Source organism: Propithecus coquereli, unplaced genomic scaffold (genome assembly GCF_000956105.1).
Source record: "Propithecus coquereli isolate 6110/MARCELLA unplaced genomic scaffold, Pcoq_1.0 Scaffold479, whole genome shotgun sequence".
Taxonomy (NCBI): Eukaryota; Metazoa; Chordata; class Mammalia; order Primates; family Indriidae; genus Propithecus; species Propithecus coquereli.
In genome coordinates, this window is record NW_012150607.1 from 508,122 (window position 1) to 533,793 (window position 25,672).

General features: G+C 39.2%; 1 protein-coding gene across 2 annotated transcripts in view; it reads left to right on the forward strand.

Moving 5' to 3' along the window:
- LOC105819299 (UDP-glucuronosyltransferase 2B17-like) overlaps positions 1 to 25,672 on the forward strand; it is a 53,354-nt gene that overhangs the window by 8,218 nt on the left and 19,464 nt on the right. The window contains exons 4-6 of one of the 2 annotated variants that reach the window (XM_012655503.1): positions 198 to 285; positions 3,775 to 3,994; positions 6,652 to 7,953. In XM_012655503.1, coding sequence (XP_012510957.1) covers positions 198 to 285; positions 3,775 to 3,994; positions 6,652 to 6,931 — 588 coding nt within the window. In that variant the 3' untranslated portion in view covers positions 6,932 to 7,953. Of the gene's footprint in view, positions 1 to 197; positions 286 to 3,774; positions 3,995 to 6,651; positions 7,954 to 25,672 lie in introns of those variants that run through there. The other variant, XM_012655504.1, reaches the window with a different exon arrangement.

Genomic DNA, 25,672 nt, shown 5'->3' on the forward strand with positions numbered 1-25,672 from the left:
AAATCCAGTTATTCTGTGTACCTCAGAGTTTCAGTAGTTCTCATTACTTAGCAACCTTCTCATTTCTTCTTCTTTTATATGGAGGGGATTGAACTAGATGGTATTCAACTAGATGGTTGATAACCCCTGTAGAGTTTTACCGTGCCATAACTTTGGAGTTGCACCCATGGAACAAGGTATTTTCTTTATCCTAACAGGTTCTATGGAGATTTGATGGCAAAAAACCAGACACCTTAGGACCCAACACTCGGTTGTACAAGTGGATACCCCAGAATGACCTTCTTGGTAAGATACTGGAGAAAAAATACTGATTATATGACTAAAAGCCAACTAGAGTGATAGTAGGTCAACAGCAAGTAACATAGTGAGTATTTGTTTTTGAAAACTCAAATATAAAACCTAACTATTATATATTTATTTTCTAGCCCTTAGGGGAAAGAATACAGTATATCAGTTGGCATTTTGTTACATACATCCATGTTCTTTGTGTCCATAAACAAAGTATTAATACCTTTATTTCAGTTTTAATTGACTATCAGAAAATTTTTCAATAGCTACCTGGGTCATCTTTCTCCTATCGCTAGAACGTTGCCCCATACTGTTCCCTACAGTAGGTTTATTTCAAATGCCAGTGAAAAATAACAGATCTTCTTCTGTAACCAGTGACACTGCATTCTCTATTGGGATAAATCACCAATCTTTTTTTTTTTATTTCTGTATATTATGGGGGTAGAAATGTTTAGGTTACATTGCCCTTGCCCCCCACCCAGTCAGAACCTCAAGCATGTCCATCCCCCAGATGATGCGCAACACACTCATTATTTATGTGTATACTCATCCCCTCATCCCCCCTTCCCTCTAGCTGACGCCCAATAAATGTTATTTCTATATGTGAACTTAGGTGTTGATCAGTAAAATCAATTTGCTGGTGAGTACATGTGGTGCTTATTTTTCCATTCTTGGGATACTTCACTTAGTAGAATGGGTTCCAGCTCTATCCAGGAGAGTACAAAAGTTGCTATATCACCATTGTTTCTTATACCTGAATACTACTCCATGGTATACATATACCACATTTTATTAATCCACTCACGTATTGATGGGTACTTGGGTTGTTTCCACATCTTTGCAACTGTGAATTGTGCTGCTCTGAACATTCCAGTGCAGGTGCCTTTCTAATAGAGTGTCTTTCGTTCTTTTCGGTAGATGCCCAGTAATGGGATTGCTGGATCAAATGGTAGATCTACTTGTATCTCTTTAAGGTATCTCCATATTGCTTTCCACAGAGGTTGCACTAGTTTGCAGTCCCACCAGCAGTGTATGAGTGTTCCTATCTCTCCACATCCACGCGAACATTTATTGTTTTCGGATGGTTTGATAAAGGCCATTCTCACTGGAGTTAAGTGATATCTCATTGTGCTTTTGATTTGCATTTCTCTGATGATTAGAGATGTTGAGCATTTTTTCGTATGTTTCTTGGCCATTTGAAAAGTCTTCTTTTGAAAAGTTTGTGTTCATGTTCTTTGCCCACTTTTTGATGGGGTTGTTTGATTTCTTTCTTGCTGATTTTCCTGAGTTCTAAATAGATTCTGGTTATGAGCCCTTCATAGGAACTGTAGCATGCAAAAGCTTTTCTCCCATTCTGTAGGTTGTCTGTTTACTTTCGTGACAGTTTCTTTGGCTATGCAGAAGCTTTTTAATTTCATCATGTCCCATTTCTTTATTTTTGTTGTTGCTTTACCTTTGGGGTCTTCTTCATAAATTCTTTGCCTAGTCTGATGTCTATAGGAGTTTTTCCAATATTTTCTTCTAGAATTCTAATCATTTCACATCTTAGGTTTCAGTCTGTTAACCACCATGAGTTGATTTTTTTGAGAGGTGAAAGGTATGGATCCTCTGTCAGTCTTCTACATGTGGCTATCCAGTTTTCCCAGCACCATTTATTGAATAGGGATTCTTTTCCCCGGTGTATGTTTTTGTCTGCTTTGTCAAAGATTAGATGGCTATATGAGGATGAACTATATCTGGGTTCTCTGTTCTGTTTCACCGGTCAATGTCCCTGTTTTCATTACCAAGCTGTAACAAGCTGTTTTCATTACTATAGCCTTGTAGTATAGTTTGAAGTCCGGTAGATTGATACCTGCCATTTTATTTTTATTGCCCAGGATTGCTTTTTCTACCGGGGTCTTCTCTGGTTTCATACAAAGCATAAAATTATTTTTTCTAAATCTATGAAAATTGATGTTGGTATTTTAATAGGGATTGCATTGAATATGTAGATCCCTTTGGAGAGTATAGACATTTTAACAATGTTTATTCCTTTGACTCTCGAGCACGATATGGTTTTTCCTCTGGTTTACGTCCTCTGCTATTTCCTTCTTCAGTGTTTCATAGTTCTCCCTGTAGGGATGGTTTACCTCCTTAGTTAAATGTATTCCTAGGTACTTTATTTTCTTTGTTACTATTGTGAAGTGTATTGAGTCTTTGATTTGGTTCTCGGTATGACTGCTATTGACATATATGAATGCCTCTGATTTCTGTGTATCGATTTTGTATCCTGAGACTTTACCGAGTTCATTTATCAATTCCAGGAGTCTCTTGGTTGAATCCTTGGGGTTTTCTAGATACAATATCATATCATCAGCGAAGAGTGAGAGTTTCATCTCCTCTGCCCCCATTTGGGTGCCCTTAATTCAGCTGTCTTGTCTAATTGCTGTAGCAAGGACTTCTAGCACTATGTTGAATAGAAGTGAATATAGTGGGCAACCTTGCCTGGTTCCAGTTCTAAGTGCGAATGATTTCAATTATTCCCCATTCAGTATGATGTTGGCTGTGGGTTTGTAAGATATTGCTTGTATAATTTTTAGGTAACCCCCATCTATGACTATTTTGTTAAACATTCTTATCATAAAAGAGTTTTGCATTGTGTCAAATGCTTGTTCTGTGTCTATTGAGAGGATCGTATGGTCTTTGTTTTTCCTTCTATATATACGGTGAATTACATTTGTAGCTTTGCAAATGTTGACCCATACCTGTATCTCTTGGATGAAGCCCACTTGGTCGTGATGGATTATTTTCTTGATAAGCACCTAGATTCGGTTTGCTAAGATTTTGTTGAGAACTTTGCACGTATATTCGTAAGGGATATTAGTCTGTAGTTTTCTTGTTTTGCTTCGTCTTTTCCGGATTTTTGTATCAGACTTATGTTGGCTTCATAAAAAACGTTGGGGAGCTTTCCATCCTTCTTGATGTTGTGGAATAATTTTTGCAAAAATCCCCAATGTTGATTACAATGCTATAACACTTCCACAATGAAGGATGGCCTGTCCTTCCTCTGATTTCAGCACTGTTCCCATCACACGCCCTGCCATCCTGGGCACCTTACGTGTCAAGCACAGTGACTGCACAATTTCTTTAAGAGAACATGTTCTTACATGATTAACCTAATTCTTTAGTTTTTCTTTTCCTTTTTATATTTTTCTTACATTTTCTTTATCCATAATGTGATTTTTAATGTGTGGACCCAGAAATCTTTTATTCATTCTTCCATTCTCAAGTCACGCACCATTTCTTCCATGCAGCCTTCACTTACCTATCCAGCAAAAGTAGGTGCTTCTTCCTCTGAAATCTGAATGCAATTTCAGGAAAGTTTCATGAGTATTCTAATCTGCTGTCTAGAAAACATTGCCCCTCTCAGTGTCCTATATTGTGCATTTCTCATTTTATTCCTAAAACTACTAATGAATAATTTTGCTGAAATTTACCCAATTCTAGGTCATCCAAAAACCAAGGCTTTTATAACTCACGGTGGAATCAATGGTGTCTATGAGGCCATCTACCACGGGGTCCCTATGGTGGGCATTCCTTTGTTTTGGGATCAAGCAGACAACATTGTTCACATGAAGGCCAAGGGAGCAGCTGTTAGAGTGGACTTCAACACAATGTCAAGTACAGATTTGCTCAATGCTTTGAAAACAGTCATTAATGACCCTTTGTGAGTATACTAATTCTTTTAGTACTTCGTATTTATAGATATGTTCTCTTGTCAACAATGAAGATTAGATTCATCCTTTTTGTTGTTTGATTAACTTTGAAACAATTTAAATGTTTTAAGCAACATGAAATTAGCTTTTATTTTTTACCGGTTATTTCACAGTTGCATTGAACACTCTAAATTTAACGGGTACCCAATTAGTGCAAAGAGGTTCTAGGAAAAATAACTTCAGATATATATATGAAGAAGTATAATCAGGGTGAATTTCAAAAAATTAAGACAGAATTGACAGTAAACATGAGTAATGAACTTAAAAATATGATAAAATATTTTAATTCAATTCCTAAAATTTCTGAATGTATTATTGTTTCTTACTCAGAATTTAATTTTATATTATCATTATTTTAATAGATTTGATAATGACATATAATTTACAATGCATAAAATTCATCATTTTAGAATATGAAATTTAAATATTTTTAGTATGTTCATGGAGTTTTCAAGCCATCACCATAATATAATTTTAGAATTTGGTTTTCAACTCAAAATAAACTTCATAAAGCATAGATGCCTTTTCTCATAAGCCCCGAACCCAGGGAAATTCATATTTTTTTCTCTATGCATTACCCTAGATGGGTAATGCACCATCTTTCATTACTAAAAGCAGAATACGAGGGTTTCAATTCCTTCATAGTGTTCCCAATGCTTATCATGTGTCTTTTTATTTCTGCCATTGTACTGTGTATAGTATCCTCTCATTACTCTTGATTTCTATTGCCCTTATTGCTAAAAATACTCAGCATCTTTTCAAGTGCTTGCTAGTCATTCACATATCTTCTTTGGAGAAAGTTCTATTTCAACCGTTTGAAACATTTTGTTATTTTTAAATTTATTTTATTCACGATTTACAATAATACTTTATATATTAGGGTTACAATTTCCTATCAGACATATGATTTTCAAATATTTTCTTCCATTCTGGATGGGTTCATTGTTATACATTTTTGATGATATACTTTGAAGCACAAATTCTTAATTTTGGTAAAATAAATCTATAATAATCAATTATTTACATAATCCACAGGAAATAATTTGGAAATTGATATGTCTAGATCAGCCATTATCAATTCAGGATTTCTTAATACTGTCAATAACATTGCTATATAAGGAGATATCACCTAAAGGAATACTTGAAAGATATTTTGTCAAGAAAAACTGCTAGAAGAATAAATGATAAAAATAATTTAAGAAAGGAAGGAAAAAACTAGAAAATAAACATTAAACAGATTGGAAAAATTCAAGAGAAAAATACAGAATGAGGTGTTAGATATAAATCTTAATGTACCACTACTTATATGAAATCTGAACAAAGAAAAGACAAAATAACGATTATGGACATAAAGCATTTAAAGAACACAATTTAAAAATGTGCATATTCACATAGGATACATGTATAGATATTTATATATAGCACATACATTTATAATATGCATATATAGGTAAATGTGTGTGTGTACTTATGTGTATAAACTAGATATACACTCTTCTCAAGACTATACAGAATAGTTACCTGACTTGAGCACATAATGTGTTATAGATCACAACTCAGTAAATTTTAAAAGATTGAAAATCATAAAGTTAAAAATAATCAAGTTACCTCTTTAAAGTAACAGTCCATTGGTGACTTCGTAATAATTTTTCAGTGAAGTTTTACCATTTGAGCTGTTTACTTGGATTATGTACATTTATCTTATGTATTCCCTACTTAACAGTTTATTTGAGAAGATATACAACATATTTTAAAATTCCAAGATCGAATAGACAAATAAGCACACTAAAACAGGGGAAATCCTAGGGGTGCTACCATACCAGGAAAAGCCTCTCTGAGAGATGACATTTAAGGAGAAGCTTCAAAAAGACATACAAGCAAGCTTTGTGTCGTTTCAAGGAGGAATGCCCCAAAGACGGAGGGGATGAAAATTGTAAAGGTGCTAAGGTGAGAACATATTTTGAAGCTTAAAGAGTAATAAAAGGACAATGTTTCTAGAAGACAGTGTCCATGGGGAAAGTGTTAGGAGGGGAAGTTCCAATATGTAATGACGTAGGGTCGTGTAGACCAAAGGAGAGATTTGGTTATATTTCTATGAGATGGGAAGCCAGATGGAAATCTGAATCAGGCAAAGTGATGATGAGACATGGGTTTAAAAATAATGATTCTGAGTCCTGGGTAGGAAACAGAGAGTAGAAGACAGAAGAGTAACACAGAAGCAGAGAAACTGCTTAGGAGGCATATCACCCACTATGACAAAATTCCCTTTTGAAAACATCAAGATGATGTTTCTCAGATTGCATTTCCACTACCATACTTATAGCACTTAGAATGATTCCAAATGTTTTCCACTGCTTGAAAGATACTAACTTTCCCAACTGACCTTCCATTTTCACTTTTAAACAGATTTCTAAATAACAAAATTCCAATTAAAAGCCAAACATATGACTTATATTAAAATATGACATAAAGATTTTCAAATTTTTGTAAAATTAATGGCATTTACTTTCAATCACATAACACTTTCAAAAATCTTTCATGAATTCGACATGTGTAGGCCATAAACCTACTTTTGTTGTTGGAATCTTTATGTTTTTTTGTTTTCCAGATATAAAGAGAATGCTATGAAATTATCAAGAATTCAACATGATCAGCTAACAAAGCCCCTGGACCGAGCAGTCTTCTGGATCGAGTATGTCATGCGCCACAAAGGAGCCAAACACCTTCGGGTTGCAGCCCACGACCTCACCTGGTTCCAGTACCACTCTTTGGATGTGGTTGGGTTCCTGCTGGCCTGTGTGGCAACTGCTATATTCATCATAACAAAATGTTGTCTGTTTTTTTGCCGGTTATTTACTACAGCAGGAAAGAAGAAAAAAATGCAGTAATTAGATCTAGACCTGATCATGCCATAATAAAGAGGAGTCCCATGGAAGAAGGCAACCCAAGTCCCGGTGGACGTGCCAGCCTTTAGGTGATCTAATGTACCTGTTGAAGAACAGGGAAAAATGAAAATATTGATCTTTTCACTGATCTTTCTTTAGTTAATTTGTTCTGCATATCAGATGGAGATACAAGTCCTTAGTGACGATTTCCCTAGATTATTTTCTCTTCTCCTGATCTGTCTCATGGCTGGGTTTGTCATCCTAGACCTCAATTGGTGAGTCATCTATGATGTCTGAATTTGCAGAAGATGGTTTCTCGGATCACCTACAGGGTGTAATAAATAGTTCCACACTCAGAGAAGTCATGTCTTCTTCTTGCCCCTCCCACTATTTGATGTTACGTACCAGGTGACAGCAAGGACCCACAATCCTACTAGTGTCTTAGACACGAAGTGGGGTTAAATCTCTCTTTTCAGGTGTAATCCTTTTCACCTTGTCAATCCTCATGTTTGTAGTTGTTCCTTATGCCATTCGTCAACTGGTCAGTAGTGGCAATCTCTGTTTTTATAAATCTACTGCCAAAGCTTTGCAATTACATAAATAAATATAAACCTTCCATCTAAAACATCACCCCAATTCCACAGGAAGTAGTTCGATGACTATGTCACCCCTCTTCCCATAGATACAGAAGGGTAAAATTGGGAGTGGGGAATATGTAACAGGTAAAGACCGAGAAAAGTTGAAATGTATTGCAAGATATCTCTTTAAAATCTCCCCCACTCTTTTTGAGAATTAAAACCTCCATGCCTGTGCCAGGCCAGTGGTCAGGAGGGGCAGAGAAGTGTCCTTTGGTCTTTGTACCACAGGACATGGCTCAATGGAACTGTCCATTAAGCAGTCATGAGATTGTCTTTGCTGGAAATGGCATTGATCAGAACCATCAACTATAGTTAAATAGCAATACCTTGAAGCTGAATACCCTTCCTTTAAAAGCTCTGTATCTTTGCTCTATTTGCAAATTATATGCATACTGAGAAACTATTATAAAATATATTTCAAAAAACACAATTCAATAGACAAGCAAATCAAAAATTGTCTAAGGATTTGAATAAAAATTTCTGTCAAGAAAAAATATGCAACAGTTGAAAAGCACAGAAAAAAGGCTCAACCCCTTTAGGAAATAATGAGGTATCAATTTACTCCCACTCGCTATAATCAAAAGATCTATAACAAAAAATTCTTGCAAGGAGGTGGAGAAATTGAACGCCTCATGCTTTGCTCGTGGGAATGGAAAATGGTACAGCCACTGTGGAAAACATTCTAGCGATTCCTGGAAATGGTGAACATACAGGTAGCTTATGACCCAGTAATTCTACTTCTAGGCATATACACAAGAGAAATCAAAATATGTACACACAAAGCCTGTACATGAATGTTAATAAGCAATAAGAAACACTATAACAATGTTAACAAAAAATAAATAACATTCAAGTTTATTAAAAGTATTATCACAAGAGTCTATGTTAATAATATATTGATAATTTTGGCTTTTATGAAAGTCAAATATTGAACAAAATCAATGTCCACCAATTGTTAAATGAATAAATAAAATGTTTATATCCATATGTTAGAATATTATTTGGCAATATAAAGGAAAGAAGTCCCTATATAAGGGACACCATGCATGATCCTTTTTAAACATTATGCTAGGTGAAAAATTCAACTCAAGAGGGACCACATCGTTATGATCCCATTTATCAAATTGTACAAAAAATGAAAATCTATACATACAGAAAATAGATTATTGGTTGCTAAGGACAGGGCGGATGGAGAAACGCAGGGTGGGAAGATAAATACTCAAGGGCACAGGGATTCTTTTAGGGAGATGAAACTCTTTGCTGTAGTGGATGTGCAGTTCTATGAACACACTTAGGAAACATTAAATTTTAAACAATAATGGTGAATCATATGGGATATACATTACCTATCAACAAAGTTTTACTAAAACAAATCTTCGAGCAATGATATTCAAGAAATATTGACTCAGCTACACAATTGCTTTATTTCTACTTCTGTGTCAAGGGACTGCACACCATGGAGCCTCTCACTTGCCATAATTTTTGACCCTATTCTAAAATACATTACATACAGGGGGAGGAGCCAAGATGGTGGACGAGAAAAGCCACCAATCAGAATGTCTTTGCAAAAAAGACAAATTTTCAAAGAAAGAGAAAATAATAAACTAGCAGAGAAACATAGATTGGGTTAGGGTCAGAGGGAAGGGTGCCTGAAACTACAGGAGACTCCACGGAAGGATGTTGCACAGGAGAACTGGAAGGAGAAAGGTCCCCAGAGTCTTGGAGACCAGCGACAGGGGTAGGTGGAGCAGATAACGTTCCCTTCCCTTGCATCTTGAACTGTTGGTGGGCTCCTGAGCTGTTGGAGAGACCTACCCACACCAGCCCAGAGACGACTGCCACCAGTGAGCAGTGTCCTCTTGTGGATTCGGCACCATGCTCCCAGCTCCCTTGGGGCACCTCCCCGGGTGCACACCCAAGCCTATTGGTAGATTCCATATTGCTCCATTCTCTCCTTGCCCTTCCCTAGCCATAGGTGCCCAGAGAGACAATTTAGCCATCACACGGAGGCAGATCTAAGGAAAGGATATCTCCTTTTTGGGCCCTACAACAGACTGAGGAGTACTGAGACTGCGAGCTCCCTACCCGCCAGCCCTCCTAGGAGCTGCTTCCCTGGGGAGTCCAGGAGAGTGGGGCAAATACCGAGGTGGAGTGAAATCGATCCAGCTTGGGCATCCTGTAGGTGATTTCACACCAGCAACACTCCCCCGGGCAGGGTCAGGGATTGATCTCCAGGGCCCAAGGGACAGGCCTGCAGACCAGACCCCATATACCCAGGTCACCATCGCACTGTCCCAGGGCACAGAAGGAAGATCTGTGAAAGAGCCTACTGAGGAGTGTGTGCCTTCAGGGGCAGATCAGCATGCCTGAGTGGCAACCCTCCTCCTAAAACAGGTCTGTGCACCCAGCTCAGGCTGCAATCCTAGGTAGGGAACCGCCCGGCCCACGTCACAGCCAGGGGAGATCCATTGGCCTGAGGTCTCACTTGCTGGCAGAGGACTGGCAGAGGCCAGAGAGAGGGGGAGGTTGGGGGGAGTGAGACCTGCTCCAGAGCGTGGATCTCGGACAGCCCAACCCACCAAGCCCAGACTTACAGGTGAGTGGAGCCATTTCAGCCCCTCCCGGGACTTTGCACGGAAACAAAGAACAGACCTCTGACCCCTGCTAACAGCAGTTGTGGAGTCTGAGGGCAGGCTTACCGAACCGAGCCCTGCCCAGACTCACTCCTGGTCCAGCACCCACTGAGGTGAGAATAAGGACACACCTGGAAATCCCAGGGCCCGACCCACCACCTGAGGCACAAGAGGGCCTCTCTAGAGGAACAAGAGCTGGCTACAGAATCCAAAAACAGCACTCCAGCTCGCTCTTCCCTGCAAGTGCCACCTACTAACAGGGAGGTCATTCTGAACACCCTTTTACTGCATCTACTGATTCATCATAAAGTGTGTGGTCGAATGTCACCCACAAACACCACCTACTGGCTCAGAGACTAAACAGAGTGTGTCAATATCCAAATGAATATCTAAAGGCAAGAAGGACAACTGACCCATATGGAAAGGAACTCGCGAAAGAACTCTGGAAGTATGAAGACTCAAACGGAAAGCACACCCCCAAAGAGGAACAACAGCTCCCCAGCCATGGACATTAACCAAACTCAGAACAATCAAATCACAGAAGAAGAATTTCAAACATGGATTGTAAGGAAACTCAATGATATGCAAGAAAAAATGGATCATCAACACAAAGAAACCACAAAAGAAATCCAGACTTATAAGAAAAATTCACTAAAGAAATTGAAGTATTAAAGAAAAATCAAACCGAGATCCTGGAAATGAAGGACTTATTCAGGGAACTACAAAACATGGTGGAAAGCCTCAAGAACAGGGGAGATCAAACAGAAGAAATAATCTCAGAGATTGAAGACAATTCCTCCCAATTAAATAAGTGAGTCACAGAGATCAAGCAGAAAATTAAAAGAAAAGAAATAAGCCTACAAGAAATATGGGATTATGTGAAAAAAAATCAAACCTGAGGGTGATAGGGGTTCCAGAAGGTGAAGAAGAAAACACTCAAGTGCTGGATAAGCTATTTGAAGAATTATTAGAGGAGAATTTCCCAGGCCTTGCTAAAAATCTAGATATACAAGTACAACAAGCTCAACGGACCCCAGGGAGATCCAATGCAAATAAGAAGTCACCACATCATGGAATCATCAGATTGATCAAAATATCCACTAAAGAGGCCCTTCAAAGAGCTGTAAGGCAAAAGAAACAAGTAACATACAAAGGAAACCCCATCAGAATAACTCCAGATTTCTCAACTGAAACCCTACAAGCAAGAGGAGACTGGGGCCCCATTCTCACTCTTCTGAAACAGAATAGTGCCCATTCTGGAATCTTGTACCCTGCAAAACGAAGTTTCATATATAAAGGAGAAACAAAGACATTCTCAGATAAGCAAAGACTGAGGGAATTCATCAGGACAACACCAACTCTCCAAGAAGTACTCAATACAGAATTACACAAGGATCAGCACAATAAACACTCTCGAATGTAAAACCACTCAGAAGTTAAAGATCAAAGGCTAGATTCCACAATGGCTCAAGACAGAAAACAAAGCAACAAAATAGGACCCAACAGAATCAACAGTAATTCACCCCACTTATTGATTCTCTCAATAAATGTGAATGGTTTGAACTCCCCTCTCAACAGACATAGACTGGCCGAATGGATAAAAAAAAACAAGCCAAACATCCGCTGTCTCCAAGAAACGCATATAACCTGCAAGGATGCATTTAGGCTCAAAGTAAAGGGGTGGAAAACAATATTTCAAGCAAATGGAAGCCAAAAGAAGGCAGGTGTGGCAGTTTTGATCTCAGACAACTTGGTTTTTAAATCAAAAAAGTAATGAAAGACAAAGGGGGTCACTATGTAATGGTGAAGGGTACAGTTCAACAAGAAGACATAACAATTCTAAATATGTATGCACTCAACTTAGGTGCACCCAGATTCATAAAGCAAACTCTACTTGATCTAAACAAATTGATAGACAGCAACACCATTATAGTGGGAGACTTCAACACCCCACTGACAGCACAGGACAGATCCTACAAGCAGAAAGTTAACAAAGAAATAATGGACTTAAACAGAACTCTAGAAAAAATGGGCTTGACTAACATTTATAGGACATTCTACCCAAACACCACTGAATACACGCTCTTCTCGTCAGCTCATGGGACATTCTCTAAGATTGACCATATTCTAGGACACAAAGCATGTCTCAAAAAATTTAAAAAAATGGAAATCATACCATGCATCTTCTCAGATCACAGTGGAATACAAACAGAAATCAACCCCAATAGAAACCCTCATCTCTACACAAAGTCATGGAAATTAAACAACTTTCTGCTGAACAATTCCTTCATAAATAAGAAAGTAAAGACAGAAATCAAAAGATTCTTTGAACTAAATGACAAAGGTGACACATGTTATCAAAATCTGTGGGACGCAGCCAAAGCAGTCCTCAGAGGAAAATTTATTTCCATAAATGCCTATATACAAAAGTCAAAAAGATTACAAATAGACAACCTAATGAATCGACTCAAAGAAGTGGAAAAAGAAGAACAGAACAACCCCAAAGCCAGCCAAAGAAGGGAAATTAGTAAGATCAAATCAGAACTAAATGAAATTGACAACAGGAAAACTATATGGAAGATTAATAAAACCAAAAGTTCGTTATTTGAGAAAATAAACAAAACTGACGCACCTTTGGCTAAACTAACGAAAAACATAAAAGAAAAATACCTAATAAGCTCCATCAGAAAAAAAAAGGAGAAGCTACAACTGATGCCATGGAGATTCAAGATATAATTTATGAATATTACAAAAACCTTTATGCACACAAACTGGAAAATGTGGAGGAAATGGACAAATTTTTAGAAACGCACAGCCTCCCTAGGCTCAATCAGGAAGAAATTGAATTCCTGAACAGACCAATATCAAGGACTGAAATTGAAACAGCAATAAAAAACATTCCAAAAAAGAAAAGTCCTAGACCAGATGGTTTCACACCCTAATTTTACCACACCTACAAAGAAGAACTGGTGCCTAAACTGCAGAAATTATTCCACAGCATCGAGAAGGATGGATTCCTCCCCAACACATATTATGAAGCCAACATAACCCTGATACCAAAACCAGGAAAGGACCCAACAAAAAAGGAAAACTACAGATCAATATCCCTTATGAATACAGATGCAAAAATTCTCAACAAAATTCTAGCTAACTGAATCCAGGTGCTAACTAAGAAAATAATCTATCATGACCAAGTGGGCTTCATTCCAGAGATGCAGGGATGTTTCAACATGCACAAATTTATAAACGTAATTAACCACATAAACAGAAGCAAAAACAAAAACCATATGATTCTCTCAATAGATGCAGAAAAAGCATTTGACAAAATTCAGCACCCTTTTATGATAAGAATGCTTAACAAAATAAGCATAGATGGGGCTTACCTAAAAATGATACAAACCATTTATGACAAACACACAGCCAACGTCATACTGAATGGGGAAAAATGGAAAGCATTCCCACTTAGAACTGGAACCAGACAAGGTTGCCCACTATCTCCATTTCTATTCAACACAGTCCTGGAAGTCCTGGCCACAGAAATAAGAAAACAGAGTGGAATTAAAGGCATACAAATGGGAACAGAAGTGATGAAACTCTCACTATTTGATGATGACATGATATTATACCTAGAAAACCCCATGGATTCAACCAAGAGGCTCCTGGAATTGATAAATGAATTCAGTAAAGTCTCAGGATATAAAATCAATACACACAAAGCAGAGGCTTTCATATACGCCAACAGCAGCCATACCGAGAACCAAATCAAAGACTCAATTCCCTTCACAATAGCAACTAAGAAAATAAAGTATCTAGGAATATATTTAACTAAGGAGGTAAAATACATCTACAGGGAGAACTATGAAACATTGAGGAAGGAAATAGCAGAGGACATAAACAGATGGAAAACCATACCATGCTCGTGAGTCGGTAGAATCAACATCGTTATGATGTCTATACTATACAAAGTGATCTACGGATTCAATGCAATCCCTATTAAAATACCAACATCATTCTTCATAGATGTAGAAAAATTAATTTTATGCTCTCTATGGAACCAGAGAAGACCCCGCATAGCAAAAACAATTCTAGGCAATAAAAACAAAATGGGAGGTATAAACATACCAGGCTTCAAATTTTATTATAAGGCTGTAGTAATCAAAACACTTTGGTACTGGCACAAAAATAGAGCCATTGATCAGTGGAACAGAACTGAGAACCCAGACATAAAACCATCCTCACATAGCCACCTAACCTTTGACAAAGCAGACAAAAACACACACTGGGGAAATGAATCCTCATTCAATAAATAGTGCTGGGAAAACTAGCTAGCCACATGTAGAAGACTGAAGCAGGATCCACACCTTTCACCTCTCACAAAAATCAACTCACGCTGGGTAACAGATTTAAACCTAAGGAGTGAAACTATTAGAATTCTAGAGGAAAATGTTGGACATACTCTTCTAGACATTGGCCTAGGCAAAGAATTTATGAAGAAGACCACAAAGGCAATCACAGCAACAACCAAAATAAATAAATGGGACCTGATCAAATTAAAAAGCTTCTGCACAGCCAAAGAAATGGTCACAAGGGCAAACAGACAACCTACAGAATGGGAGAAAATTTTTGCATGCTACAAATCCGATAAAGGGCTGATAACCAGAATCTACTTAGAACTCGGGAAAATCAACAAGAAAAAATTAAACGACCCTATCAACGAGTCAGAAAAGGACATGAACACAAACTTTCCAAAAGAAGAGAGAATAGTGGCCAAAAAACATATTAAAAAATCCTCAACATCTCTAATCATTAGGGAAATGCAAATCAAAACCACAATGAGCTATCACTTGTCTCCAGTCAGACTGGCCTTTATCAAAAAGTCCCAAAACAATAAATGTTGGCGTGGATGCGGTGAGATAGGAACACTCATACACTGTTGGTGGGACTGCAAACTAGTGCAACCTCTGTGGAAAGCAATACGGAGATACCTTAAAGAGATACAAGTAGAATTACCATTTGATCCAGCAATCCTATCACGGGGCATCTACCCAAAAGAACAAAAGTCGCTCTATGAAAAAGACACCAGCACTCAAATGTTCATAGCAGCATAATTCACAATTGCAAAGATGTAGAAACAACCCAAGTGTCCATCAATACATGAGTGGATTAATAAAATGTGGTATATGTATACCATAGAGTAGTATTCAGCTATAAGAAACAATGGTGATATAGCACCTCTTGTATACTCCTGGATAGAGTTGGAACGCATTCTACGAAGGGAAGTATCCAAAGAATGGAAAAGCAAGCGCCACATGTACTCACCATCAAATTGGTATTAACTGATCAACACATAAGTGTACATATAAGAATAACATCTATTAGTTGTCGGGCAGGGGGAAGGGGGGGAAGGAGGGGACGGGTATTTCCATACACAAAGAGTGCAATGCACACCATCCATGGGATGGGCACCCTCAAAACTGGGACTTGGGGGGAGTGGGGAGGCATGGGCAACATACATAACCTAAACATCTGTACACCCCTAATATGCTGAAATACAAAAAATAATAATTATTTAAGAGAGGAAGGAAAAAACTAGAAAATAAACATAAAACAGGCTGGAAAAATAGAAGAGAAAATACAGAATGAGATGTTAGATATAAATGTATATGTACCAGTACTTATATGAAATCTAAACAAAGACAAAATAATGATTATGGACATAAAGCATTTGAAGAACACAATTTAAAAATGTACCTATTCACATAGGATATATGTATAGATATTCGCATATAGCACATATATTTATAATACGCATATATAGGTAAATGTGTGTGTGTTTGTGTGTATAAACTAGATATACACATTTATCAACAGTATACAGAATAGTTACCTGAATTGAGTACATAATGGGTTATAGATCACAACTCAGTAAATTTTAAAAGTTTGAAAACCACAAAGATACATCCTCTAGCCGAACTATAAATAAGTTAGAAATAATCAAGTAACCTCTGTAAGAGTAACAGTTTGTGGGTGACTTCATAATAATTTTTCAGTGACGTTTTACCATTTGAGCTGTTTACTTGGAGTATGTACATTTATCTTACGTGTTTCATATTTAGCAGGTTATTCGATAAGATATACAACATATTTTAAAATTCTAAGATCAAATAGAAAAATAAGCATGCTAAAAAAGAGGAAATCCTAGGAGTGCTCCATACCAAGAAAAGTCTCTCTGAGATATAACATTTAAGGAGAAGCTTCAAAAAGAGATAGAAGCAAGCTTTGTGTGGTTTCCAGGAGGAATGCCCCAAGAGAGGGAGACGGGGGATGAAAATTGTAAAGGTGCTAAGGTGAGAAAATATTTTGTAACTTAAAGCATAATAGAAGGACAATTTGCCTCGAAGACAGTGTGCATGGGGAAAGTGTGAGGACAGGAAGTTCCAGAATTTGATGACGTAGTTCCAGAATTTGTAGACCAAAGGAGAGATTTGGTTATATTCTTAATGAGATGGGAAGCCAGATGGAAATCCTAATCAGACAAAGTGACGATTAGACATGGGTTTCAAAAATATGATTCTGAGTCCTGGGTAGGAAACAGAGAGTAGAAGACAGAAGAGTAAAATAGAAGCAGAGAGACTGCTTAGGAGGCATGTCACCCATCATGACACTATTCCCTTTTGATAACATCAAGATGATGTTTCCCGGATTGCATTTCCACTACCTTACTTATAGCACTTAGAATGATTCCAAATATTTCCTGTGCTTGAAAGATAATAACTTTCCCAACTGACCTTCCATTCTCACTTTTTAAAAGCTTTCTTAAAGATAAAATTCCAAGTAAAAGCCAAACATATGACTTATATTAAAATATGACATATTAAGATGTTCAAATTTTTGTCAGGTTTATGGCATTTACTCTGAATCACTTGTATGACACTTTTCAAAAATCTTTCATAAATTGGATATGTTTAGCCAATAAACCTACTTTCGTCATTGGAAACTTTACGATTTTTTTTTCCAGGTATAAAGAGAATGCTATGAGGTTATTAAGAATTCAACATTATCAACCAACAAAGCCCCTGGATGGAGCAGTTTTCTGGATCGAGTTTGTCATGTCCACAAAGGAGCCAAACACCTTCGCGTTGCAGCCCACGACCTCACCTGGTTCCAGTACCACTCTTTGGATGTGGTTGGGTTCCTGCTGGCCTGTGTGGCAACTGCTGTATTCATCATCACAAAATGTTGTCTGTTTTTTAGCCGGATGTTTGCTAGAGTGCTAAAAAAGAAAAAAAGGGAGTTATTAGATATAGCCCTGAATCTGGGATACTTGATAATCATAGATAGGACTAGTCCAGTTGATTGCAGCAAGAAAGGGTTGTGGTATAAGATTTCCTTGCCCCTGTGACAACACGACAAACAATTGACTTTGTCACGTCAATCTTTGTTTTCAAAGGATATACTACCTTTTTAAGGTATAGAAATGTTTTATGTCAAAGAGAAAAGAGAAAGTGAGGGATAAAAAAATGCAAAAAAATGCATAGGTTTATATTGATACATACTATTCTAATGCAGAAATTATGTTAAAATTTGAGTTTAACTTTAATTTACACGTTGCACATGAACACAACAACATGAAGAAGTCCACTCACAGTATCAATGCTCTTTTGCAAATACTCAGAATTCTTTACTTTAATTTGGTATAGGATTTGGCAGTTTTAGCTTCTGTTAAAAATTATTCAATAATTCAAATTGTATAAAAACACTCACCCTTACATTTTGGGGGGAAGATTAGTAGTGCTGCTTGGCTTACATAGGACATGCAGTCTCAGCAACACTTCATTCCTAAAAGTCATGGCAGGAATCTTACCTTCTTCTAGCTTACATCATTTCCTAGGTGAATAAGCTTGGAATTAGAAAATAACAGCTTCTTACATGTTTCCTATTATAACTCTAGCTATTTACAAAGGACTTTGATTTCACTAACTTGTTTTCTTTTCCTCATGGCCCTTTAGAAAGATTGACCTGGTTGTTTTCATTCTCATTTTCAGTCTTTGATAATAGAAATGTCTCAATTTTAGTCTGTGATAATGTAGAACCTGCACAACAAAGGGTCTTACTCAGTGTTCATTCTCTCCAAGTGTACTCACACATGTCTGCTCCTTTCCAAACTAGAAAAATCATGACTTGGGTTCCTTACTGATATGTTCTGACATCAGTTAGTTGAATACATGTTGAAATAATGATTACTGGTCTACATAATCATACTATAGATGAGCATGTCTAATTTTTTTATTTCCTCATATGGACCTGCTGTCCCATCCTTCCAAAAACCAACAGTTTTGCCTGCCTGAAATGTAACCCTGCCTTTCAAAATCATGGCTTATAAGCCATTTCAAAGTTTGGGTTTTAACAATAGCTGCCTGTACTCCTTGCAAGACACCCTGCAATGAAATTGCATCTTTCACCAAAAGACCACCCTCCCTTCCAGTGTCTGGCTTTACTCTACCAAGTGAGTGGACCCCAGTTTGGTTCAATAACAACATGAAGGAAATCAAAATATTTTACCCAAAAACATATGTCTTTGACCTATTTAGGGAAAGCTTCTCAAAGAGCCAGACAATTGTAAGAGTAACCCTGCAAAGCTACCTGTTGTCAGGGAGATTTACATGTACTGCACTGTCAAGTCTGCACTGACACAGCTAGGTTTTCTCTGAGGCCTTCCATCGTCGAGATGTAGGAAAGAACAACTGATGACAGTCTGACGCCTTTAAATGTTTGAAAGAACATGTCAGGTTTTAGTCCGGAATATCGGGCTTAGTGTGCTCATGGCCGAAGAATGACCAGATGTACCAAACTTAGACAAGCATGAGGTGAAGGTTATTGAGGGGGAGCAAGAAAGGATAATAGAGCAAGGGCGAGATGTAGGTTTGCCAAGCATGATACATACACCACAGATGATGACTAGACCCCTTGTCACAGCAGAAAATGAGAGCTTGGTTATGGCTTGGGTCTTGTTTTGTGCTGTCCGGTTAAGGATCTCCTCGTTGTTCAAACGTCACCATAGAATCACTTTGATTGGACAGTTGGGAGCTGCATGACCTGAGTCTTCCTGCACATGTGGGTTCTCGGGCACTTTCTAGACTTTATGGTACCATGTGTCTTCGCCCATTCTCAAGAGAGTCCTCTGCATTCTGTTGTAGCTGGTGTGCAAGTTCTGACTGGCAGATAGGTAGAGTATTCCCTCCTTCTCCAGGTATGGAGAAGTAGGATTGGGCAGGACCAAGATGGGGGCAACAGCACCCTCTTTTGTCCCTAGAAGACCGGAATCCCTCACTATCTACCTAACAGGACCATTTGCCATCTATTCTCTATAAGGGCTTCTAATTGTGAGGTTTCATTTACATAAGAAGAACAACTTTGCTAGCCAGACAGCCCCCTGTACCACTCCTACAAACTTTTTGGCAAGATCCAAGACTTTATTTTTCCTCTACCCTAAAAATTGCATAGAACCTACAATTCATTGAGGGGGAGGTTGACATAATTACTCTGTGATTTTCCCCTATTTTGTGTGCACAAAATAAAGTTTTATGTGTTCTCTCTAATTGATCTTCCTTTTTTCCGTTGATTTTATAGTGAATCTTGAGAGGGTGAGGGCAAGTTTTCCCTTCCCCATATATACATGATAAAAATGAAAACTATAGATCAATAACTGTTGTAATCATAGACAAAAAAATTTTAAACAGTAGGTTAGCAAATACAATCCAGTAATATAAATAAGATTTTATCCCATAAACAGTTGAAATTTATCCCAGAAATGAAAAGATATCTTAACATCTCAAAAATTAATTAATATAAACACATTATTAGAATGAAGGACAAAAATAGCATAACCATTTCAATACAGGCATAAAAATCATTTGATGGAATCCAATACATTTCATCAAAAAATCATCACTAAACTAGAAACAGAGGGAAACTTCCTCAAACTGAATAATGGTGTCTATTAAAAAAAAAATCAGCTAACATCAGACTCCACAGAAAAAGCATAAATCCACTCTGTTCCCTTCTAGTCAACATTACATTAGAGGTTCTAACCAACACAAATAAGCATAACAAAAGAAACAAAAGAGTCCATATTAGAAAAGAAGAAGATAAACTATCTCTATTGTCATATACGATATCAGAATAGAAAACAATTTTTAGAAATTCACTAAAAAATAGAACAATAAACAAATAAAGCAACTTTTTTAAGATATAGGATCAATAAACAAAAAATTTATACTCCTGATAACTGCAATGAAAATTCAAAATAAAAATTCAATTTAAATCACACTTAAAATGCCACTGGTGATGGGATCAATCATAACCATCAATTGTAGTTAAACAGCAATACACTGAAGCTGAAAACCCTCCCTTTAAAAGCTCTGCATTTATGTTCACAGGGAGGATAAAGGCATTTTAAGAACAGAGTCTCCATTCTCGTCACTTGCTGGCAAGTTAACAGACCTCTCTTTCCTTGTCTTCAAACCACTTGTCCTCATTCTTCTGATGCAGCCTCAGGGACAGTGCAAAACGTTCAGTAACAGAATTTGGTGTCCCTGGGTAGGACTGTCGGTGCCCTGGTGGAATGGCACCCCGTGACTACTAAAAGAGGCAGAGAGCAGCCCCAGGTCAATCCATGGGTCTTTGCAAGTAGAAGCAATTTCTTTTCAGTGGGAGAGAGTAAGGGATGGCTCCCGCAATTGCCAGAGCCTGTTTTAGCCCTGGAGGACTCGTGTCTGTTTCTGCTTGGAATTGACGCAGCTCTAACCAACTGGAAACGTGTTGAGGAGGAGGAAACCGATTCGGAAAGAGTCAAGACAGTCTCAGCCATTTTAGTTTCAGTGAGTTTCCTGGCGTGCATGCTGAGACTCTTGATTCCACCCATTTGGGGGAGGTTTTCACCCCTTCCTGTTGGAATTGTTTGGAGGTGCCATTCAGTGTGGAAGTCATGAGGTTGAGTGGAACCAGGGAACCTGCGTTATATTTGGAGTTCATTTGTAGGGACTAAGGAGATGTTGGTTCTCATTAGAGAGAATTTGATTCTCAGTTTTAGTGGTCCCCATTTGTTTGGAAGGCCTTGACATTCTAGACTGTGTGCATTGGGATTGCCTTATATTGTCTGTGTTTGATTATTTGTGAGTTTTGTTCTAACGGGGGGGTCTGTGTCTGTTCCATGTGAAAGTACGTTGGGAAAAATTTAGGCTGAATGGTTAATTTATAGCTATGAACCTATGTCTAAAGAAAGAATGGTGTATTATTATACTAAAGCTTGGCCAACCTATATGTCGGGGTGTGAAGAGAAGTGGCCATTGAACAGAATCTTAAATTAATATACTATCTTACAACTGGAATTATTTTGTCAAAGGTCAGGTAAATGGGATAGGATCCCACATGTACAATCTTCCATGCAATTGCATAAAGGCCTGGGATAAAGTTAACTACACAAGAGGAACCTCTAGAGGCGTTGAATGGAATAGTCAGATAAAAGTGCAGAGAGATTAACCATGTTGGATCTCATGAACGCGGCTCCCCCACTGCCAAGTCTGTCCCAGCCCAGGAGGCACCGTTGACTCGGCCACTCTGAAGCTCACTCTGCTGGGGTCCTGAACGCCCTAAGTACTACAGGCCTTTATGATGCTTCCTTTTAGTTAAACAGTCAGATTCCCCTGGTGGTCACCCATTCTGGGTTGGCTGCTGGGCACTGGCGCAGCCCCAGAGGTGGACGTGGTGGGAATGCTGAATGGTGCGTGTGACCTGCCCTGGGTGGACAGAGGCAAATAGGGGACTGGGAGGGAGCACCTGATACAGATGGGGAGATCCCAGGGAAGGCACTATGGGCTCCATTGCACTCGAGCCCGGGCCGATGGGGCTCCATTAGAAGCCCAGAGCTGGCCTGGAAAATGAGGCTTTATGCAGAGCAATGCCCATGGCAACTGCTGCCTGTTGCCATGACAGGAACTAATTTTCAGTCCCATACCCACTAGGTTATGACTTGGTGTTAGGAACGGTCTCTACTTCTAAGACGCAGCAGAGAACTCAATCACATTGCCCAGAAAGCACCTATCGCCAGGACAATTAACTTTATCAGATGGGGGCTTGAATGTGCAAGTTAAGGACAGAAAAAGTCATCCCAGATTGATGTCCTATCAGTGTGATTTTGTAAATTGGTAGGATATTGGAAAGAACATTGCACAAAATTGGAAAGGGCTCCAAGTCACTAGAAACCCCCAAGACAGCAAACATTTTCCTTTTCCCAAGTCTACGAGTCAGTGATCAAGGAAGGACCTGGAACCCCCTCATTAGTGCCTCATTAGTGGCTGCAATCCAAATATCCACCACAGGAGCCCCGGGTAAAATTGACAGCGGGGACTCGACTGGGGCAAAGCTGCATGGACAAAAGTGGTCCAGACTTCTCCCCGCTGGCCACTGACCCAGGCCCTGGCACTTGCCATGCACAGTGGTCAGCAAGCTGAACAGGGGTACTGGGGGAGGTGCTGGGAAGCACTGAGTCATCCCTGGGCAAGCTGTGGCCGAGGAAGTTGAATGGTACTCAGTTGCATTTCAATCGCAGCATCCTGGGACTGAAGTGGCCTCATGGGTTTAAAGGGGTTGCCCTGCCCTGTTTGGTGGGAGCTTAGCAGGGGACTTGTGGAACCTGCAATTGGACACATCTGTAAATAGCAGGTTACTTATCTGGGATTCCACATTATCAAGGGAACCCATGACAATTGTGGGGGTTCCTAGGAATGACACGGTTCTGTCACATCTGGATCCCAAATTTTAGACAAATAGTAAAGCTCTTGTACGGGACCCTTAAATGGACAGATGTAGAGTCCCTGATCTGGATCAATGACTGCCCCTGATTTGGGGTTGCCTGAAATTATAAGTTCATAAAAAACAAGGAAGGAAACACGTACTGAGAGACATCCCATGGCTAGTGGCATAATTGTCACAGACATTGAACAATATTGTAAGAGGATGGCCTCCTTCCCTCTGGGCAGTAGCTGTTACTTGTGACTAGTTATTCAAGACTGTGTCTATGCACAATCCTGCTACCCTCTTACCAGGTGAAGAGAATGAGTCTTTCCAACATCACCATTTAGATGTTCTGGAGGCTGCATTTTCTAGCAGGGAGAATGTGTCAGATCAGCTGATGCCAGCGCCAAATTGGGATCATCTCACCGGCAGGAGCAGCTTCAGGGACAAAAACGGACTGGATATGCAATGCTCAGCAAACACCCAACTGCCTGGGACTACCACCCAGGAACTTGAGCTGATTGCTTTAACCAGAGCTCTTCAGTTATCCAGAGGATTAAAGGTAAACATTTATATGGACTATAAATATGCGTTTATGATTGTCTAGGATCGTTGTGCCATTTGGAAAGCAAGAGGGCTCCTGATGGCAGAAAATAAGGTTATTAAGTATTATTAAGTATTCCACTGAAATTATGACCCTCATACAGGTATGGCTGAGTCCAATCAGGTGGCCAACATGCACCTTCCTGGTCAGGAAAAAAAAAAAAAAAATGGAGACACTTTTGTTGCAAAAAGAAATCAGGCCGCTGCAGGTAAACTTTTCCTCACAGGCTTGATACTCTGGCTACATTCAGATACCCTTTAAAACTAAAGGCTGGAGCTCTGATATTTGGGATGGCACAGCTAAGTGGAGCTAGAATTCTCATGGACTCATTCTCCTACCTGAAACTCTGGTTCGATCTCCTATGAGGCAACTACATGAATGCACACATTAGGGGCATGATGCCTTAAGCTGTGGTGCCCAAACTTTCTGTACCCAGACACTGGTTTCATGGAAGAGAACTTTTCCACAAACTGGGAGAGGTGGAGCTCAGGCAGTGATGCAAGCACAGGGGAGTAGCTGCAAATACAGATGAAGCTTTGCTCACTCGCCTGACACTCACCTCCTGCCATGTGGCCCAGTTCCTAACAGGTCACAGACCAGTACCAGTCTGCAGCCTAAGGGTTGGGGACCACAGTCTTAATGGATTTTGTGGGAACTCCTTTTGAAAGACCCCATTTGCCACAAACCGTTGATGTGCTTGGGGCGGTCCAAGGACAGAAAGGCAACCTGCTTCACAAGGAGCTTAACGTGTTGGATCCCACCCTTTCAATGATTAGTAGTTTCACTCAGATGTCTAGGCTTGTATTTAACATACCTCTTCTAGCTGGGTAGTGGCTTCTCCTCCCCAAAGAGAATTTCTGAGGTACCGACATGGGCTTCTACTAGGATCTGCTGGTATGGGACAGGGCCTTCACCGAGTTCCCTCATGCATACACCAGGACAGAACAGGAACAGGACTTGGGGTATGGTGGGATGATGGGCATCAACAGTTCAGGTACAGAGGCTGAACAGATGGAAAATGGCATGCTGGTGCTGAATACCATGGGCAGGCATCTACAGAGACAGTTCAGCAGCTCTTCCTTCTACAGTAAGGACATTAGCAGGCATCACAACAGCATGGCCAAGCTGAAGAAGGAAGAGACCTGAAAGCTGATAGAGGCAGACAAGGCTTAGACAGGGAAGATCAAGCTGTCCATGTCATGGGATTATATGAAGGCCATCAGACTATTCATCTCCTTCCTAAGGATCTTTCTCTTTTTCTATAACTGTGTTGCCACCCTGGCTTAAAACTATTGGCTTAGTCTCAGGACCGAAGCCCCATTGTTGAGAGGAGCCAGGAGCCCACTCCACAGAGCCGTGGGCATTTCACAAGATATCACAGTGTTTCATTACTCCATTGCAGTGTCCATTGGGGGAGGCCAGTCTTTTCTTCCTGCTGTCTACACCTGGAACTGATTAACAATGTCCTGCTGTAGACCATGAGCTTCTTCGAGTGAATCATAAGTGAGAAATCGGTGAACTGCTTCTCTAAGTAGCTGGACAGGGTGAACTAAAGGATCCCTCAGGTCATCATGATGTTCATAGTGTCCTTTCCTCCATCCAGAGTGATAATGGACCCTCTTTGTAGCACAGATAACCCAGTAAGTAAGCAAAGTCCAACATCTGGAATGAAAATTGTGTGCATTTTATAATTGATGGAGGAAACCCTCATCTAAGGTGGGATAGAGCGTTGCCACTTGCCCCACTCCAGGTAAGGGTAGCCCTTTGAGGCAGGTCTAACTTAAGCCCTTAGAAAATAGTCATGGGAGACCCTTCCTATTACCCCAAGTTAAGTAAGGTAATATAACCATGATTAAATTAAACAGAGTAAAGCAATATATCAAAGATTGGGTTAGATACTAGCCTTTATGCATGTTTGCCTCTTTCAGGTACGTGCCTCAGTTAGAAGTAAAGAGGAGAAAGGGACCCTATGAATTTCCTCTATCAACTCTCACGTTACTGAAATCATTAGGAGTAAAAACCTTGGATCTATCATGCCAGAATAAAGAGGTGTACCATGGAAAAAGGGGATCCA